Below are 16,932 nucleotides of genomic sequence, written 5' to 3'. Positions count from 1 at the left end.
CTTCTATTGAATTTTCATGTTGGCTACCATAATTTTAATTTCTTAAAGCTCTTTCTTATTCTCTAAAGGTTCCTTTTTTTTTTTCATTGTGACTGTTCTGGTTTTATCATTTTGAAGATACAAATTAAAAGTATTTTTAAGAGGACTTCCTAGGTGGCGCAGTGGGTAAGAGTCCGCCTGCCAATGCAGGGGACACAGGTTCGATCCCTGCCCCAGGAAGATACCACATGCCGCAGAGCGGCTGAGCCCGTGCGCCACAACTATTGAGCCCATGTGCCGCAACTGCTGAAACCCACGTGCCTGGAGCCCATCCTCTGCAACGAGAGAGGCCACCGCAATGAGAAGCCCGCGCAGCACAAGGAAGAGTCGCCCCTGCTTGCCGCAACTAGAGAAAGCCTGTGTGCAGCAACGAAGACCCAACACAGCCAATAAATAAATAAATAAATAAATAAATAAATAAATAAATTTAAAAAAAAAAAACAAGTATTTTTAAGAGTTTACTTGTTCCCAGAGATTATTTTAGGACAGTTACAGAATCTCCCTAACACAAACACTATTACAATTGGGAATCCACTAAGGCTGTGAATTGATCTGAGGCTGTAGTTCTGCTACCTGCAAGGTAAAACTTTGAAGTTAGCTTTATATTATTTCAGCCTCAGTATACAGGAAATAAGACATTCTTTTAGTTAAGTAATATAAAGTCCCTGATTCGCTGACAAGTGACTTGAGCAAATATTTTAGGACTTTGAGCTTGTCATTCTTTCTTTTTTTTTAGGCTCCCCATCACATATAGAAGCAACCAGCTGGCCTTGCAGTCCTCACATTCCTCACTTGCTCCTTGGACTTCAGTGCCAGTGGCCACAAGCATATATCATTGATCATTGATCTAGGGAATCTTCTGTTTGGGGACTGCTCGCTCAAACCTCGGCTCTGTCCTCATCAGCAGCAGGGAAGCCTGACATGGCAGAGGGAAAGAAGACATATGAACACTGTGCATCCTAGGACTCAGCATGGTCTGTCCACTCACACCTAAGTGTGTTAAGTTACTCCATCTCTCCTCTTGTTCCTCACTGTGATTTTTTTTTTAAATAAATAAATTTATTTATTTATTTATTTATTTATTTACTGTGTTAGGTCTTCATTGCTGCACACAGGATTTCTCTAGTTGCAGAGAGTGGGGTCTACTCTTCATTGTGGTGCATGGGCTCCTCGTAGTGGCTTCTCTTGTTGCAGAGCATGGGCTCCTCATTTTAGTGGCTTCTCTTGTTGCGGAGCACGGGCTCTAGGCACATGGGCTTCAGTAGCTGCGGTACGTGGGCTCAATACTTGTGGCTCACTGGCTCTTGAGCGCAGGCTCAATAGCTGTGGCACACGGGCTTAGTTGCTCCATGGCATGTGGTATCTTCCTGGGGTAGGGATTGAACCCATGTCCCCTGCATTGGCAGGCAGATTCTTAACCACTGCACCACCTAGGAAGTCCCCCTCACTGTGTTTTAAGTTGATTTAGTAAACCATGTCATTTAAGCATTTCAATTTGGCCTGTGAGATTTTTTATTCTGTAACCTCCAGCATGGCTTACCTGGTGATATAATTGGAGCTGTCATTTCATTAAGGTAATTTCCCACATGGCAGGCACAGACACCAAAACTCAGACACTGATGTGGGCAGCCCTGGGTGCTGGATGCTAGCTCTTGATCCTCTGGCACTGGTACCCCCAGAAAACCTTGTATAACTGCTGCTACTGTTACCAAAGGAGGGGGTCCAGCTGCTCTCTGCTCAAAAGCCAATAAAGGGGCAAGGTTGGTGGAAAGGAAAGTTTGCTTTATTTTGGATGCCAGCAACCAGCAGGAGGGTGAACTCCTGTCCAAAGGCTGACTCCCTCTCCCACTGACAATCAGTGGGTAAGAGCTTTTATAGACAGAGGGAGGGGGTTACATGCAGAAATAGCATAGTCAGCTCTGACAGTCATCTTGAAATTGGTCATGCAGTAGTCTGACCAGTGTTATTTTGATTGTTTTAAGTACAATTAATCTTCAGTTCCAGGGTCGGTTTGTTCCCATTTCCTTGAGGCCAGCTCTTGGAATTGTGGCAGCTTTTGTCAAGGCTACATTCTGGTCACCCTGTAGTTAACTTCTTCCACCTGGTGAGGGTTTCAGTATCTATGAGACAGCTCGCAGGATATGGCTCAGAATATTATATATAGCACTTGAGGAGGAACTAAAAGTCCTTGCTTAAAAACTAAAATAATATTATTTGGCCACCTTTGACTGTTTTCCTTTGTTTCTGCATTCTCTCACTTCTCTGATTAAACTTATTCTTTAGCTACAGTTTTTCCACAGACAAAAGGCAGGCAGAGGATATGAGGGGGAAGGACCATAGGGTCCTGCTCCATTTCACTACCCTCCCAGCATGGGTCCCCTGAAATTCTTGCCTTCTGTGTTGCTAGCTTAGGATTCAAGTGATGTTGGATCTGCTTTGTGGAGCTTAGCCCTGTGCTACAAGGGAGGCAAGGAAGGGCAGGATATGATTTCTAGAATGAGAGGCATAGGAAGTGTTGAATTGAGCTTGGTAGACAAAAAAGAATGACAAGGGACTTCCCTGGTGGTCCACCTTGGGAATCCACCTTGCAACACAGGGGACGAGGATTCGATCCCTGGTCAGGGAACTAAGATCCCACATGCCATGGGGCAACTAAGCCTGCTTACCACAACTACTGAGCTCACGTGCCTCAACTAGAGAGCCTGCATGCCCACAAAACTACAGAGCCCATGCACTCTAGAACCTGTGCACCACATCTACAGAGCCCACACGCCCTGGAGCCTGCACACCACAACTAGAGAAGAGAAAACTTACACATCACAACTAGAGAGAAGCTCACATGCCACAAGGAAAGATCCCACGTGCCTCAAAGATCCCGCATGCCACAACTAAGACCCAATGCAGACAAATAAGTAAATAAATACGACTGTGGGTCAAAAATTATCCACACTCTGGTTGTAGAATTTATTTTAATTAACTTTTAGAAAAGACAAATACATCATCACAAATAACCTCCTTATTTTTCAATACACTTTGTCCATCTGTCAACAAGCTTTTGTATTCCCTCATTAAAAAATGTTTTAGGCTGAGCTGCGAGCCACGAATGCACCGCTGTCTTCACGTCTTCACATACATCTTCACATGGACAGGCGTCCAGCTCCTCCTTGATGACTAACACTTGTGCGACCTTCCTTGAACTTCTCTTTCCCTTCATACACACTTCGCGACAAAACACTTTCTCCATACTGCACACAAAGTCTTCAGTAAGTAACGGCACCAGGTACACCCTCAGACCACAAAAAAATGAATCACTTCACGCTGCTCTTCTTTCATGATAATCACAAGTGGGGCAACCATTTTTGCTCTCACTGCAGTGACAGGTGAACTGATGTAACACGTTCACACCTACACAGCAGTGACTGAGGAGACAGTAGCTTTGAATGGAAAGCGCTGATAAGACAGTGCGGCCAACAGAAGTTTTAATATAACCGGAGTGCAGATAGTTTTTGACTTACCCTTGTAAATAAATAAATAAAATAGTTTTTTCAATCTTTTAAAAAAATTTTTAAAACTGAATGACAAATATTCCCTACAGTTGACCTGGTCTGCCATCCTTCTCTCCGCGTATATGCAGACAGGGATAGACAGAAAGCTGGACGCAACTATTAATCCCTGGTTGTGCCTGGGAGATGAGCTTTTACATTACTCATTGTTCTATTCTTTAGACTTAACCTTATTGTTTGGGAGGTGTGGTGTAAGGCCTAAAATTAAGGTCCACTAATTATGTGCTCCCTTGACATCTGGGGAAAACTGGGATGGTCTTAAATGGCCTAAGTAAGTTCACCTCCTCACTCTGCTCCCACAGAAATGATCTCCTAGCCAAACAACCCTCCTTATCATGGGGACCACGTACAACTCCTGCTGATCCCTGAGTAGTGGGCTTCGGTGCCCTCCCAGCCTAGAGAATTATTCAAATAAGCCAGTCTCATCCACTCGTGGGAACCACAGGGCACTCATCCTCTTGTTGCTACAAAGCCTGCCTCTGACAGCCCCTTGCTATTCACTCTATTATTGAGTATAGCCCCATGGGACCCTGTGTGACATGTGGCCTCCTCCCACCCACCCACCCACCCCAGGGCTATGAGTATATGTGACTAATAAAGTGCCATCAGTCACATCTGTCCAGTATCAGATGTCATGTGTTCCACTATCCCCATAACCCTTGGGCAGGAATCCCTCCATCACTCAAGAGGTGAAGAGAAGACAATCAAAGCAGGAGGGAATATAAATCATAAATCTTTTTAAAGCACCATCTAGACAGAATGTCAGAATTTCAATGTATTTACCCTTTGACTCACGTCCAACAAATTACTCTGTAGAAATATTTGCACAAGATCTCGGTGATGAAACACATAAGGATGTTCATTGCAGCTTTATTTGTTATACGGTGAAAATAGAAGCAGCCTAAGTGTCTTGTCCATCAGTAGAGAATTGAATAAGCAATTCCATACAGCGCAATGTGGTGAAGTCATTAAAATTGAAGTGGTATACAGTTTACAGTGGCTACTCAAAATATGTCAGTGTTATGCCTTAACTACACAACAACATCTTTATTTTAATCCCCTGGTATTTCTATATTCCCAAACTTGCTCTGCACCAACTATCTGACTTTATTGCCTAGAACTATTTGCACAGAAAATGTATGTTTTTAACAAATAAGAGAAAGAAAATCAAATTTTGTTAGTGCCATGAACGTATTCATTTCCCCTAAAGAGTAAATGGGTTGGCAAGATTAACCCCACTTGGAATGTGAGAAAATTGAGATTGAATAAAATTAATCACCTTGAGATGAAATCACTGAGCACAGAGATGGTTTATGTTAAACATTTGTTGGATGAATGAGTAAATGGATGGGTGGATGATAGATGGATAGGTGGATGATGGATGGATGGATGGATGGATGGATGGATGGATGGATGGATGGATGGATGGTTGATGGGTGCATAGGTGGAGGGATGAATAAATGTGAAGACCAATTTCCTAACTCCCATTTTAAAGCACTTGTTACAAATTTTAGCTTATTAACTTACTGAATATCCTTGGACCTGAATTTTCAAGTGCAATAGAATATATTAGTAGATTTAAGATAATATAAAAAGGAATTAGTTAATATCTCTGGAGGATTTGCTTCAGTTCCTCACACTCCAAAGATTTTAACCTTCTTCCTTACTGCAATCCTGCTTCATAAACCCAGCATATGAAGTTACTTTAAATTTCTTATTCCTTAGGTTCCCCAGAAGGTGGCAGTATGGTGTAAGGACTAAGTACGCTAAGTCCAAATAGGATTCAACCATCATCCTCACCATTATCAATAAAATAATACTAATAACCAGGGATATTATTTGCACCCTGCCATCATCCAAGTACAGTGTTTATTCTTTTCCAAGCATAAATGTATGTTTAAATGTTTACAATAAACAAACATAAGTAAAGATTTCCCCATACTTCCAAAATAAGATAATGTTGAACATACCTTGTAATGAATTTCATATTTGACCTTATTTTTTTCATAAACACAGTTATGAGTACTGAGTTACAGACTCTTTCTTTAAAAAAAAAGATTCTCCCCTTAACCTGCACCTTTTCTGAAATTGGTCAAGACAATTAGGCACACTAAGGCAGCACATCCAGAAAGATTAGCTCCCCTATTTTTTTTTCTTTCGTTTGAAGTTTTAATGTCAAAATAAGGTCTTAAAATAACACTTTCACAAAAACAAGGCAGTTTTATGTTGTGAATACATTCATTCTTTGTCAAAGGTTATGTTCATCCGTCCTCACCTGCTGTCACTACCTGTCAGCATTTTCTTTAAAGATCAGTTTTTTTCTTTGTAGTGACAGCTACATGCGGCCGGTTGGCTGTCCAGGTATGATTTCCAGCCTAAATGTATAACACTGTTAGCAAGAGCTCCACTGTGGTTTCATGAACATGCTGAGCTTGTCCTAGTGTTTCCTGCACATCTTAGTAGATTTTGGAGGGACAGTACTGGAATTCCTCATCACAGCCCTTATTGCTTTTGCCACAAGTCCCATAGCACCTGTCGCGATGGCTGCAGCACTTTGTCAGGGAAGGGATGCCAAATGTTCAGATGAACACCAAACAGTGAAGAGCCACACCCATTCGGCAGGGAGGGTTTATCATCATAACGTGGGAGAGGCTTAGATTCAGCGCTGCCTTTATACTGGTAGAGCCCGTCCTCGCCTCCCAGGAAGTCCAAGACAGCTTTCGGGCATTTGTCTATCTTGTGAACGCCCTTCCGGTTGGGCTGCGGGGTAGCCCTCCAGTCGGTGGTCTGGGCCTGCTCCTGACACCTGAAAGCAGTGGTCGGGAGGAAGACGAGGACTGGAGCTAAGCCACTGACGCAGCGCCAAGCGCCATGGGTCCCTGGAGTGCGCGACGTGCGCATCTCCACGGAGCCCCCAGGGCGCCTTCGGCCTCAGCGCACGCCCCAGCCTCCGTGGCCAAGACCAGCTCCGTACCCACGTCTCCTTCCTGGCCAGAAGGCTGAGCCTCACCGCCTTCACTGGCCTCCCACAGGGGAGGCGGTCCTAGGTACAGTATTTCTAAATCTTGTCTCAACATAAAACCAGAAAGACCTGGGAACCTTGAATTCTCTTATCCTGTTTTGGTGACATAACCAAATAAGGAAGGGTTGTGTTAGGTCAGGTTTCGTAGGTTGGGGTTGGGTACTCGTGGTTTGTTGGGGATGCTACCAGGAGACAGGGAGTGAGGAAAACAGGATAAGGTAGATGAAGGAATTGAACAAAGATGTAGGTTCAGCCAGAGTCAAACATCACCCTGATTTTCCACAAGGAGCCCTGGAACTTGGGTGATACCACAGAGTTGCTCCAGCTTTGAGACAAAGGGCTGGCCTTTTGTACCCCCATCCCAGACCTTCATTAGCTGCAAGATGTTTCCTAAGGATGAGGGTCATAACCTCCCAGAGCAGCTCCTGTTTAGTTGAGGGCAGTTCTTTGAAGGAAATGGCAGACGTGAGTGATAATGTCACCAAGCAGGACCCTATGGGGCCTTCCCAAGGTAACCACCCCTGCTCCATGTCCTCTGCCAGCCTTTTTTTTTTTTTTTTTTTTTTTCTTTTCACCTGCATTGCGTCTTCATTGCTGTGCATTGGCTTTCTCTAGTTGCAACGAGTGGGGGCTACACTTCCGTTGCAGTGCGTGGGCTTCTCTTGTTGTGGAGCACTGGCTTTAGGGTGCGGGCTTCAGTAGTTTTGGTACACATGCTCAGTAGTTGTTGCTCACAGGCTCTAGAGCATGGGCTCAGTAATGGCGCATAGGCTTAGTTGCTCCACAGCATGTGGAATCTTCCAGGACCAGGGATCAAACTCGTGTCTCATGCATTGGCAGGTGAATTCTTAACCACTGCACCACCATGGAAGTCCCTGCCTTCCTCTTATTTGTAAAAAACAAAATCTTTATCCTCCTAAGCCTTCCCCAAGTTCCAAAGAATAAGTTTAATCAGATAAGTGAGAAAATTCAGAAACAAAGGAAAACAGTCAAGTGAGACAAAATAATAATAGTTTAGCCATTAAACAAAGTCAGGGACCTTTAGTTCCTCTTCAAGGGCTATAGATAATATTCTGAGCCATATCCTTTGAGCTGTTTTGCAGATACTGAAACCCCCACCAGGTGGAAAGAAGTTTATTGTATGCTGCCCACAATCACCCCAGACCAGTTGGAACCAGAAGGTTGATAATGTTGATTCCTGATTACCTCACTACCAGCCAATCAGAAAAATGTCCATGAGCTGATCACACACCCCACAACTGCCCTTCCTCTCCCTGTCTTTAGAAACCTTTCCCTGAGAAGGTGGGAAGGAATCACAAGAGGGAGGGGATATGGGGGTATATGTATAAATACCGCTGATTCACTTTGTTGAACAGCAGAAACTGGCACAACAGTGTAAAGCAATTATACTCCAATAAAGAGCTTAAAAAAAAAAAAAACCCTTTCCCTGAAAGCCATCAGGGACTTCAGGCCTTTTGAGCTCTAGCTGCCTGTACTCCTTGCTTGGTGCCCTGCAATAATGCTGCACTTTCCTTCAAGGCAACCCGGCATAGACTGGCTTTACTATGAGTGGGTAAGAAGACCCAAGTTTGGTTCATTAACAATGACAGCCATCTTACAATAGCTGGGAGATGAGTACATAAAGAAAAATTCCTTTGCTCTCTGGTGGTGGGGGTGGAATACATTCATGAAATTAACAAAATTTGATTTTTTTTTCTCTTTTTTTTAAAATATATTTTCATGGAACTAGTTCTGAGGAGTAGGCCAGGAAATGGGGCCAGGGCGGTACTAACATCATCCTCTATGCCAACACTTACGTGAATTAAGCCTCAGTGACAGCATAGCCCTTGGGACCATAAACAATGAAGAGCCACGTGTGATCTGCTCACCCCTGGCTTTATCATATGATGATGCAACATGGTTTATGGGAAATCATTATTTTGAACACTTTAAAATGAAGAGGGGGACTTCCCAGGTGGCACAGTGTTGAAGAATCCACCTGCCAATGCAGGGGACACGGGTTTGATCCCTGCTCCAGGAAGATCCCATATGCTGCAGAGCAACGAAGCCCATGCGCCACAACTATTGAGCCTGTGCTCTAGAGCCTGCAAGCCACAACTATTGAGCCCATGTGCCACAAATGCTGAAGCCCACATGCCTAGAGCTGATGCTCTGCAACAAGAAAAGCCACCACAATGACAAACCCGCACACCATAATGAAGAGTAGCCCCCCGCTCGCAGCAACTAGAGAAAGCCCATGTACAACCAATAAATAAATAAATAAATAAATAAATAAATTTATGAAATGAAGAGGAAGTGATATTCATATTCTGTGTAGCAACTTTTGAGGCAGTGGGTAAACATAACCAGACAAAGTTTTAAGCACTGTAGTGGACACCCCAGGTGCTCTGCCCAGATCCCATCCATCACTTTGCCTGTCATGTTATGTCCCCACCCCACCCCCAGAGGCAGCCCATAACCAACGACTGACTGACACAGGAGGATAAAAGGCATTACCTCAAGATGAATCATTTCCATGGTACATACTCCACAGCTCCCCCGTGGAATTAGCTGGGCAACCCCTATCCTCCCTAAAAAAAGCATGCACATTCCAACCTCTTCTCCCCCCACAACAAACCATGTACATCCCAACAATTAAACAAAAAAAAATTATTTGCCTGCTAACTACCACTCCCCCTCCCAACATAACATGTGCTTTCTAACCCTTGCCCTCAAAACAAAAAAAATTTTGCATGCCAACCCTTACCCCTCCAACAAATTATGTCATCCCAACCCATACTACCCCAACAAATCATGTGATCACAAACCTTGCTCCTCCAACAAATCATTTACACCTGAATCCTTACCCCTTTTCCCACAACAAAGCATGTGCATCTTAATTCTTACCTCAAGATCTCCTAATAGGAGACTGGAGGATAACCACATTATGAAGGAATTTCTATCAATTAGTAGAGGCTACATTTGGAGCTATTGTGAAGGTTTCCTGGGAGGAAGTATCTCTTCTGGGTCTCAGTGTTGGAAGGGGTGCTAGGGTTAGAGAGAGAAAGGGAATTTCAGGTAGAGGAAACACTGTTTGCCCAAAAAAAGACTCCATGAGAATGGGATTTTTGTCTGTTTTGTTCACTGTTTTATCCCTTGGTCCTAGAATGGAGCAATGCCCTCTGGGGTGAGGCTGGAGGTTGAGCCTGGACTCTGAGATATGTAGATGCCCAGAGATTCCCAGTGTTGAGAGCTGTTGGCCCACACCACCAGGAGACCTCTCAGGAAATAGTCAGGAACTTGAAGCGGCTGATAACTACTCTCAGTGCCAAACTTTATGTCCATGCATTCATCATTTTTTTAATTGAAGTATAGTTGATTTACAATGTTATGCCAATCTCTGCTGTACACCAGAGTGACTCAGTTATACACATACATGCATTTTTTATGTTCTTTTCCATTACAGTTTATCACAGGATATTGAATATTGTTCCCTGTGCTATACATTAGCACCTCGTTGTTTATCCATCCTATATATAATAGTTTGCATCTGCTAATCCCAAACTCCCAATCCATCCCTCTCCCTCCCTCCCTTCCCCTTGGCAACCACAAATCTGTTCTCTATGTCTGTGAGGCTGTTTCAGTTTTGTAGATAGGTTCATTTGTGCCATGTTTTAGATTCCACATATGAGAGATATCATATGGTATTTGCCTTTCTCTTTCTGACTTACTTCACTTAGTATGATAATCTCTAGTTGCATCCTCATTGCTGCAAATGGCATTATTTTGTTCTTTTTTATGGCTGAGTAGTATTGCATTTTATATATATGTACCACATCTTCTTTATCCATCCATTCAGTGGACATTCAAGTTGTTTCCATGTTCTGGCTATTGTGAACAGTGCTGCTATGAACATAGGAGTGCATGTATCTTTTTGAATTATGGTTTTGTTTGGGTATATTCCCAGAAGTAGAGTTGCTGGATCATGTGGTAATTCTGTTTTTTGTTTTCTGAGGAACCTCCATACTGTTCTCCATAGTGGCTGCACCACTACACATTCCCACAAACATTGTAGAAGGCTTCCCTTTTCTCCACACCCTCTCCAGCCATGCATTCGTTTAAATAAATATTTATTGAGTGCCTACTGTGTGCTAGACCCCATGTGAAGTGCAAGGATTACAGCATTGAATAAACTAAACAAAGACCCTTGCTCTGTGGAGCTGGCATTCCAGTAGTGGAGAGAGACAATAAACAAAATAAAGTAAATAAAGTGATTGTATTAGAAGATGGTGGGGGGACTTCCCTGATGGTCCCATGGTTAAGACTTCGTCTTTCAATGCAGGGAGTGCAGGTTCAATCCCTGGTCAGGGAGCTAAGATCCCACATGCCTCATGGCCAAAAAACCAAAACATAAAACAGAAGCAATATTGTAACAAATTCAATAAAAGACTTTAAGAATGGTCCACATCAAAAAAAATCTTTAAAAAAATTTAAAGGAGAAGAAGATGGTGGGTACAATGAACAGAAATAGCTGGACTACAAGGATGGTCTGTGTGTGTGTGTGATTTTAGACAAGGCAGTCAGGGAAGGCCCCACTGAGAAAGGGACACTTAACCAATAACTTGAAATGAGGAAGTGAGTCATATGGTTACCTGAAGGTACTGCAGAAAAGCATGTAAGTGCAGGAAACAGCAGTGCAAAGGCCCAGAGGCAAGAGAGTGCCTGGCATGTTCAAGGAAAGACAAGGAGCCAGTGTGGTTAAAGCAGAGAAAATGATGGGCAGTCTGAGAGGAGAGGAGGGCAAGGAGATGACAGGGGCAGATCATGCAGACCTTACAGGCCACAGTGAGGAGTTTGGCTTTTACTTTGAGTGAGGTGGGAGTCACGTGGGCTCTCAGCAGAGGAAGATCAGAATCTGACATGGATTTAACAGGATGACATTACCTCTGACCTCAGTACATCACAAACATCATAACTTAGTTGAGATGAACCAGGAGGAAGCAGAAAGAGTAGCGTTTCCAACCTGAGTCTAGGACGTGGGTGTCAGGGATAGGAATTAGCACAAGACAGTCAGCAGATTGTTCATGGAGGTCAAAAGTAGCAAAGACAGCCACCCGGCTGTAAGGTGAAAAGTCTGGCATGGATGGATGGATGGATGGATGGATGGATGGATGGATGGATGGATGGATGGAAGTATAGGTGGATGAGTGGATGGATGGAATGGTTGGTTGGTGGGTGGATGGATGGATGGATGGATGGATGGATGGATGGATGGATGGATAGAAAGTTCATCTGTGAGGTGGACCTGCAAGAAACTCAGAAAAAAATGAGAAGACACTCTTAGAGGATCTGATCTTCAGCAAGAAAGCCCATGGAGTTTTAGGCTGTAATAACTTGGTTATAAAAAGCAATTATGTATATAGGGAAAGAATCTTAAAAAGAGTGGATATATGTATTGATTCACTTTGCTGTACACCTGAAACTAACACAACATTGTAAATCAACTATACTCCAATAAAAAAAATTTTTTTAAGCAATTATAATCTTACATTGTCATCATGAGTAAAAGGCTAGGGACATTTGGTTTACACTTATGTGCTCTCCTGAACAGTGCAAGGGTGGTGGAGAGCCAGCGATGGCTTCTGATTCTTTTTTGGGAGGTACTTTTAATAAATGCTTCCTCATCATACTCTTGATGGACCAGAGAACAACACCATGCAGAGCTGGGTTCTCAGACTTGAGCATGCATCAGAATTACGTGGAGAAACTGTTAAACACAACTTGCTGGGCCCCACCCAGAGCTTCTGGCTCATCAAGTCTGGAGCAGAGCCTGAGAATCTGAATATCTAAGTTCCCAGGTGATGCTAATGTTGGTGGTCTGTGGACTATATCTTGAGAATTACTGATGTAGAGAAACATGGACATTGAAACATAGACTTTGATAGCTCTGTGCTTGAAAATTCTGAATGTAAAGAAGTTTCCAAAATATCTTTATTTTCTACTTCTGTTTTCCTTTTCATATATGAGAAAGAGTGATATGTTATGAAAGTGTTTTTCCAAATAAATCTACAATTGCTTGTTTGATAAGCACAAAATAAAAATTCTAAAGAATAAGAAGGCATTGTGTCATAGTTTGTTAGGTTTGGTGGTACATAAAATAATGTTGTACCCTAAAATTAATGATGTCTTAGGTTTGGTTACATATGGAATGCAAAGAGAGGGGAGATGTTAACTCTACCTTCGGGTAGGGAAGGGGACAAAGTAGGGCTCTGGGGGATCTACCCTGGGGGTCAGGGAAGGACATATAAAAGAATGCAAGCATGGAGGAACTTGGCCAGGGGCAGAGCAGTAGAGGAAAAAGCAGTGGAGGAAATTCCAGGTGGAGCGGACCACATGGGGGCTGGACCACAAACGGGTGTACAGGGATGCCTAAGCAAAGCAGCTCAGGGCAGATGGGCAGCATGAGGGAGGAGGGTAGATGAGGCTGGAGAGGTGGACTGGGGCAAGATTGAGTGGGATTTATGTGCCTATGAAGCATATTTAGGCTACAAAGTATCTGTGGTGCTATGAGGCAGAGCTGTGCTGGGTTCAGATTCTTGTTTCAGAAAGCTCTCCTGGCTGCAAAGTGGAGCACGAGATGTAAAGACAACCATTTAGGAGACTGTTGAAGTTATCCCAGATCAGAAAGGCCTGAGGGACAGAAAAGTTGAATAATTTTCCCAAAGTCACACACTTAATAAGTGGCCAAGCCAAGAATTGAAACTAGTCAGTCTGGCTCTAGAGCCAGCACTCAGCAGTAGCATTGGCCTGACCATTAGGTGGCACTGCCTGTCTTTCTTGATCAACTCTTGCCTCCAGCTATCACTCCACCCTCTCCCACCTCCCTAGAGGACCACTAGGGAGAAAGTACAGGAAGGCCCACTGCATGGTTGCTGGGCCAGTGGGTTGTTGAGGATCCAACAATCTCAATACCTAGGACTCATGGCTTTGCCAACCCCAAGAGCTGGCTAATTCCACCATGCTGCAACCACCCAAGGAGGTCTTGTTCATCTTCTCTCATTCACACACTAGTCTCCAACGCTCTCTGGAGTTGACTATACTTGGTGCCTCCACTTCTTCACATCCCATATTTTCCTCAATCCACTGCATTCTGGCTTCCATCATCACATCATCATCATCACCACCACCATCATCACCACCACCATCACATCACCACCAGCATCACATCACCACCAACACCACCACCACCTTTTACCACTATTTTCATCACCATCATCATCACCTCCACTTCCATGACCTCTGCTACCACCTCCACTGTTTTCACTACCATCACCATCACCACAACCACCACCTTTATCACCACCAACACCACCAGTACAATTGTCCCCACTGCCATCATCACCTCCAATACCACCTCTACTAGCTCCACCAGCACCACCATCATCACCACCATCATCATCACCTCCACCATCTTCATTACCATCATCCTCATCACTGGAACTATACTTACTAAGAATAGAACAACGTCCTTACTGCTCTGTCCTGTGAATATTTTTCAGTCTTAATTCACTTTGGTGTCTTTCCTTGGTCCTCCGTGACACCATCCTCTACTCATTTCCCCGGATCTGTCTGGCCAGTCTTGCCCTGTCTCCTCTATTAGCTGCTCCTCCACTCCCTGATTTTTCTTTTTTTTTTTTAATTTTTAATTTTATTTATTTATTTATTATTTTTGGGGGGGTACACCAAGTTCAATCATCTGTTTTTATACATATATCCCCGTATACCCTCTCTCCCTCGACTCCCCCCCCCACCCTCCCTCGACATTCCCTGATTTTTAAATCACTCACTCAGGACTCTATTCTTACTCCACAATCTCTCTAAAAGATTTAATCCATTATCATGGCTATAGTTACCATCTATTGGTTGGGGGTGGGAGAGAAAAGCCCTCTTTTTTGTGATCTAGATTATGTATACAGTGTATATTGAAATCACAACACCTCAAAAATCAACTTATCCAAAACTTAATTCTCTCTCTCCCCCAAAACCTGTTTTTCCTCCAATGTTCCCTTTCTCCGTAGTTCTATATAGAAAAGAATGTGTTAATTTTGTTCACTGCTGTATCCCTAGAAAGTAGCACAGATCTTGTCACTCAACGAGATTTGTCTTAATAAATATTTATTGAAAGAGAGGGACTTCCTAGGTGGCGCAGTGGGTAAGAATCCACCTGCCAATGCAGGGGACACAGGTTCGATCCCTGCCCAGGAAGATACCACATGCCACGGAGCAAATAAGCCCGTGTGCCACAGCTGTTGAGCCTGTGCTCTAGAGCCCATGAGCCACAACTATTGAGCCCATGTGCCGCAACTACTGAGGCCCACGTGCCTAGAGCCCGTGCTTTGCAACAAGAGAGGCCACAGCAACGAGAGGCCCGCACACCACAATGAAGAGGAGCCCCCGCTCGCCACAACTAGAGAAAGCCTGTGTGCAGCAACGAAAACCCAACACAGCCAATAAAATAAATAAATAAATAAATAAATTTTAAAAAGAAAGAAAAAGAAAGAGGGAATGACTCCCAAATCCTGCAATTGGTCTAGATGGCCCCAAATGACCAAATAACATATCACCTTCTACCAGACTTTGAGATTCCAGTCAGATCTGATGAGTGCCATCTTCTGAGGGGGAAGCGGGATCACAAGATTTGTTTTTAAAAAAAAATGACACTTCCAGAAACTTTAGATAACAATAGAGATATCCTAAATTCTGGCTTACCTAGCTCAAAACCACAGGGTAATTTAAAGTTTATTTTGACCCCACGGTCACTTCCTGGTCCTCAGACGATGATCTATAACTAAAGGGCATTCTTTTCATAGGGTCCATTGATTTTGTAATCCCAAAGGTGATCAACAATAGCTAGGAAAACCTACTACAAAGGAAGCATCTGAAAACAAGTGAAGAAAAGGTAGAGAAAAATAAACTAATGAAAAGCAGAACCATAGGTCTTATGGTGAAAGACGCAAGAAGTTCACTTTTCTAATAGTGGTTTCCTAAGTCAGCTGACCTAAGATACATGTCAAGTCTCATGAGGTTTCCTTGAGGTAGGAGAAGTGGTTGAGAGAGAGCACAGTAGGGAGCTCTGAGAGCTGACTGGCGAGGGTTATCTGCACACAGGAATGAGAGGGTCATTGCTTCTTCCAGGTACGTGTAACCTTAACATACCCCATATCAGGCGCTGCTTGGTTCAACAATTAGCTGTCTTTTCCTTCTCCTCTTTCTTCCACTCTTCTTTGAATGCTCTCCTTTCCCCCTTGGATTATGGGTTTCCTTCCTTATCACCCTATTCAAACTACGCTCTCAAATATCCCTAAAATTTTCCTTACAGTCCAATCCAATGAGTTGTTCATTTCCTCTTCCACAGGTCTTGTTTTCTAATTGATATCCTCTCCTCATTGATAACTTCTGTGACCTAACACTGCCCTGACTTTTCCTCTGCCTCTCTTGCTATTCTTTCTTCCTCCTTTTTCCTTTTCCTGAATGTTAATAATAACCACTATTTTTGATCAGTCACTATGTACCTTGTGTTTTAATCATTTAATCCTCATAATAAGCTCATAAGGTAGGTACTAATATTATTCCCATCTTACAGATGAGAAAACTGGGGCACAGAGAGGTTATGTTACTTGTCCAAGGTCACACAGCTTATAAATGGCAGAACTAGGATTTGAATCCAAGCCACCTGGCTCCAGAGATTTGTTAATATGCCTTTGGCTTTTTCTACTCCATCTCCCTAGAGGAATCTCAAGATCCCATGGCTTCGACAACCACCTCTGTGCAGGTGGTTCTCCAATTCTGAAATCCTTTCCATTCTCTGGCTCCAGACCAAAGAACAATAGCCACAATATCAACCAAAGATAACATATATTGAGCACCTAATTTAGACTGATATCAGGCTAAGATGTTCCATTTTCATTGTCGCTCAGTAAGTCCACATCACAGATGCAAAACGGCATCACAGAGAGATCGCTCAAAATCTCACAGTTATTCAGTTGCAGAGACAGGTAATAGATCATAAAGTCTATCTAAATAATATAAGCTATTTGAAGGCAAACGCCAGGTCTCCTCACCTTTGCAGCCCCATCTGCAACATCTTATGTATAAGAGATATACAGTATATATCTGTGGAGTCAAATTTAAGTAAGAGAGTGTGCAATTTTTAATAATCAATTTTGCCTCAGTAAAGCTAAAAAATTATTTTAATGAGAGAAGCTCAAACAAGGTGTTTCCCACTTTGGGGCAACTGCAGGCAGAGTC

General features: G+C 43.2%; 1 protein-coding gene and 1 pseudogene across 1 annotated transcript in view; one reads left to right on the top strand and one right to left on the bottom strand.

Annotated features, from left to right (window-relative positions):
- Window positions 1-5,912: 5,912 nt before the first annotated feature.
- LOC130836238 (group XIIA secretory phospholipase A2-like) lies at window positions 5,913-6,503 on the bottom strand (annotated as a pseudogene).
- A 9,291-nt stretch (window positions 6,504-15,794) lies between these two features.
- The window catches only part of ADGRE3 (adhesion G protein-coupled receptor E3), a 67,283-nt gene continuing 66,145 nt past the window's right edge, over window positions 15,795-16,932 (top strand). Inside the window, 1 exon segment of the mRNA XM_057708304.1 lies at window positions 15,795-15,819. Within this exon segment, the coding sequence (XP_057564287.1) occupies window positions 15,795-15,819 (25 nt within the window).

The sequence above is a fragment of the Hippopotamus amphibius genome, chromosome 15, assembly GCF_030028045.1.
Source record: "Hippopotamus amphibius kiboko isolate mHipAmp2 chromosome 15, mHipAmp2.hap2, whole genome shotgun sequence".
Classification (NCBI taxonomy): domain Eukaryota; kingdom Metazoa; phylum Chordata; class Mammalia; order Artiodactyla; family Hippopotamidae; genus Hippopotamus; species Hippopotamus amphibius.
This window is presented reverse-complemented; position numbering and strand designations above follow the sequence as displayed.